The 3,872-nt window shown below is 57.2% G+C and overlaps 1 protein-coding gene across 1 annotated transcript in view; it reads right to left on the minus strand.

The window, feature by feature from the left end:
• Positions 1–153: 153 nt before the first annotated feature.
• LOC104497482 (AP-1 complex subunit beta-1-like) overlaps positions 154–3,872 on the minus strand; it is a gene marked incomplete at both ends in the record, with an annotated part of 5,124 nt that continues 1,405 nt past the window's right edge. Inside the window, 3 exons of the mRNA XM_010140737.1 lie at positions 154–344; positions 998–1,243; positions 2,203–2,338. Of these exons, the coding sequence (XP_010139039.1) occupies positions 154–344; positions 998–1,243; positions 2,203–2,338 (573 nt within the window). The remainder of the gene's footprint in view (positions 345–997; positions 1,244–2,202; positions 2,339–3,872) is intronic.

Consider the following 3,872-nt stretch of genomic DNA (forward strand, 5'->3'; position numbering starts at 1 on the left):
CAGTGTCCTTCTGGCAGTGAGGGGCCCAAAAGTGAACCCAGGATTTGAGGTGTGGTCTCAGCTGTCCCCATCCCCTTCCCAGCCCCCCTTCAGCTGGTCCATGGTGCCCTGAAGGCAGGACTGCCCCAGCAGCACCCAGAGCCTCTCTCTCACCTCTGGGCCTCCCGGTCATCCTTGGGCATGTAGTTTGCCAGGCAGTCCAGGATGAAGATCTGGCCCCACTCAGTGCACTCGTTCAAGGCCGTGAGCAGCTTGTTGATGGACTGAGGGTTGAGGTCCAGGAGGTTACTGCTTGGGTGAGACTCTGCTATTTCCGAGAGAGCGGCTACTGCGTTGGCCACTACCTGCCAGAGGGGACGGGACACGTGTTAGGTGACACCAAATGTGGTTCCACAGCCTGGGGGGATGTTGGTGCCAGCGGATGAGCTGCATCTCCACATCAGCTCCTGACATCCCAGAGACACCTGGGCGCCAGCTTCTCCTCAGGAGATGAGCAATCACTGCCAGCACGGTCCCACCGCCCACACCACATCTCCAACGGTTCACACATGTTCAGTGGGAGGGAGTCGGCCTCGGCCCCCTGCCCAGCACAGAGGAGCCTGCTCTCTCTCCCCTTCCCCAGGCAGTTCTGTGGAGCCCCACCACTGCTAGGAAACCCTCACCACAGGCAAAAGTCAAGAGCTACGTGGTGTCAGAGCCTTACTGCCACCACCCCCGCTCCAAACTGGCCAGAGCAGCCTTCTCCTCACTGGGAACAGACTAATAACACACTGCCAAGGAATGAGGAAAACCTTCCACCCAAGAGACAGGGTTACAGGACAAGGAGCACAGGCAGCAGCCCTCAAAGACCTGTCCCAAAAGTTATCTGTTATGCACCAAAAGGAGAGTGAAGGGCAGCATGGGAGGGAGTCGGCAGGTGAAGATGAAGAGATGATGAAGGAAGAGTATTTACTGCCATTGGGATGAAGAGAAGATGGAAAAGGCCAAAAATAATCACCATGGGGTTGGAGTCTGAGATGAGGTCTTTCAGGGTGTCCAGGAAGCCCTGGTCCTCCACCAGCTGGGCATTGATGTCGTGGAGCTTGGCCACGCAGACGGCCGCCGTCTTGCGCACGTAAGGGTCCTCGTCCTTCAGGCACTTCCGCAGGGGCTCACAGAGATACTCTGTTATCTTGTCCACACGGATGCAGCCCATGGTCCGCACAGCCAGAGCCCGGATCAGAGGGTTTGGGTCCTCGCAGTCCTGCGGGCAGAAAAGAGGGACGTTAGATCGCCAGGGCCTCTTCTCCCGGGGTCACAGGCATCAGCGGTGGCTTCAGGACCTCCAGTCTGGTTTGGGTACCTGAAGGCAAGAGGTTTTAACACTCAGCTCTCGAGAAGAAGTCACCCAAGAGAGAGGTTTGACCTCGTCCTCTGCAATCTGGCACCCAGAGAGTTTTAACACCATCAGTTCTCTCTCCAAACACACCCCTGGGATTCTGATGTCATCATCTCTTTCACCAAGTACCTGAACTCAGAACAGCCAGGCCTGGGAAATGCAACTATTGGGTTTACTGCGGGGGGGGCGGGGGGGGGGTTACATTCCTAAAATGCCAAAACTCCCTCTAACACCCACCAAGGCTTTTCCCAAAGTGCTTCGGCACTATCTTGGCTCCTAAAAAATGTGTTCTTCTGCTCCAACGGGAAGATCACGAGGGTTTACTCAGCTGCAGAGATGTCAGCGCGTAAGCTCACATGATGGTGCTTTGATCACAGGAGCTGCCCACACCCGAAGCTGCCACTGACAGAAATGCCAAAACTCCCTCTAACACCCACCAAGGCTTTTCCCAAAGTGCTTCGGCACTATCTTGGCTCCTAAAAAATGTGTTCTTCTGCTCCAACGGGAAGATCACGAGGGTTTACTCAGCTGCAGAGATGTCAGCGCGTAAGCTCACATGATGGTGCTTTGATCACAGGAGCTGCCCACACCCGAAGCTGCCACTGACAGAGCAAGAGGCACGAGTAGAGCTGCCAAGAAAATGTTTCGCTTCTACATTACTGGATGAATTTGCTCCGTTACCTAGAGCTGAAGGAGCCTCTGCTCCCCCAGAGACTTTGGAAACCTGCCCATGCTCCCTCCTTCGGGGGTACAGAGCAGCTCAGCACAGTGGCCTCACAGGAAGGCAGGGACGCGTATGGTCGCTCGCGGCCCTCTCCTCTCACCTTCACGAAGGTGTTGACTGCCATGATGGCCATGTCCGGCTGGCTCTTGGCGTAGTTCATCAGGTAGAGGTAGACCAGCTTCTTCAGCTCCAGGTTGTCTGTCTGCATGCAGTTCACCACGTCCGGGAAGAGCGCGCTGAAACACAAAGCACCTCCGTGACGGCACGGAAGGGACTCCGCAATCACCTGTCCGGGGCTCAACCCACTCCTGAAGCCTGCAGACCCCAGGGTCTGCCAGGTCCTGAGCCCACCCTGCAGAACCCGTCCATCCCCAGGTTCTTCTTGGTGGAGCTAGATCAAGAGTGGCTTGAAACAGCCCAAAAATGAGCTCTCCCCCGTCGCTCTGCTGCATCCCAGCTCCAGCATGTGTCCCCTGCCTCAGGAGAAGGTGCAGCAACACCCAGCCATCAGGGGACGGTGCAAGAGCACGTAGGAGACAAGCTGTTGGCCGCTCACCTTCTGCACAATGCCTCCCACACAGCCTCCCTACCAACACCGCCCTCTGCTTCTGCGGACATTAGACCTGTCCTGCGGCCAACTGCTGAGCACTTGCCCCTCGTCCTCCCAGGGCTGGGGGTAAGGAACAGCCCCCGCTCACCCGGGCCAGCTCTGCTAGGACGAGTGGAGCTGCCAAGCTGCCTGCACAGAGCTGGGGCCTTCCCTGTCCCATACCTGACCCCAGTGAGGACTAAACACCTTAAACCAGACCAGCTCTCTATCACGGACGATAGAGACAGACCAATTAGGCTATTAAAGCACCTTAGGAGAAGTGATCAGGAGTTATCCCCTCCTGACAGATGTCCCTTGGCTCCCAGAAGCTTCTCCACCACCACGAGCCCAGACATCCCTTACAGGATCAAATCCAGGGCACCCCTAAGCCCGGGGCACTGCGCTTTGCTAGCTCTCCGGTGGCAAAGTGGCCACCCACGGCTGCTGCTCTCACCCTGGGCTGATCCAGGCTTTCCCAGCACCTCCCAGAAAGGGGTGAGCTTAGTAAACTGCTTTGGTTCAGCCTAAAAGAGGCACACACCAAAAAAAAGTGGGCCGCGAGAGCTGGTATTTCCTTTCATAGAATCAGTCACAGAGTCACTTGGGTTGGAAAAGACGTTTAAGCTCCTCCAGTACTCCCATTCCCCCAGCACTGCCAGGTTCCCACTGCCCCCTGTCCCTCAGCAGCACCTGCACACGGCTGGGAAACCCCTCCAGGGATGGGGACTCCACCACTGCCCTGGGCAGCCTGCGACACGCCTGCACAACCCCAGCAGGACAGAGATTGTTCCTCAGGGACAACCTCAACCTCCCCTGGAACAGCTGGAGGCCAGTTCCTCTTGTCCTGTCACTTGTTCCTGGGGAGCAGAGACCGACCCCCACCTCGCTGCACCCTCCTGTCAGGGAGTTGTCAGAGCCAGAAGGTCTCCCCGGAGCCTCCTTTGCTCCAGGCTCAGCCCCACCAGTTTGCCAAACGCACTGCCCAGAGCAGGCTTTTCCTCCATCTACTGTCTAACGCACCACGAAAAGCAAAGCGCTGACGTTGGGTATAACGCCAAGGTTGTGCAGCAATGGGTCCATGTGGGGAGGAGGGGACGGAGGGGCCACATGCTGCTCGGTCAGATGGATAAAGAGGGGGAAGCAGCTGCCCAACCTTTTGGACTGGAGTGGCTGGAAAAGGC

The sequence above is a fragment of the Buceros rhinoceros genome, unplaced genomic scaffold (assembly GCF_000710305.1).
Source record: "Buceros rhinoceros silvestris isolate BGI_N320 unplaced genomic scaffold, ASM71030v1 scaffold21927, whole genome shotgun sequence".
In the NCBI taxonomy this organism is placed as follows: domain Eukaryota; kingdom Metazoa; phylum Chordata; class Aves; order Bucerotiformes; family Bucerotidae; genus Buceros; species Buceros rhinoceros.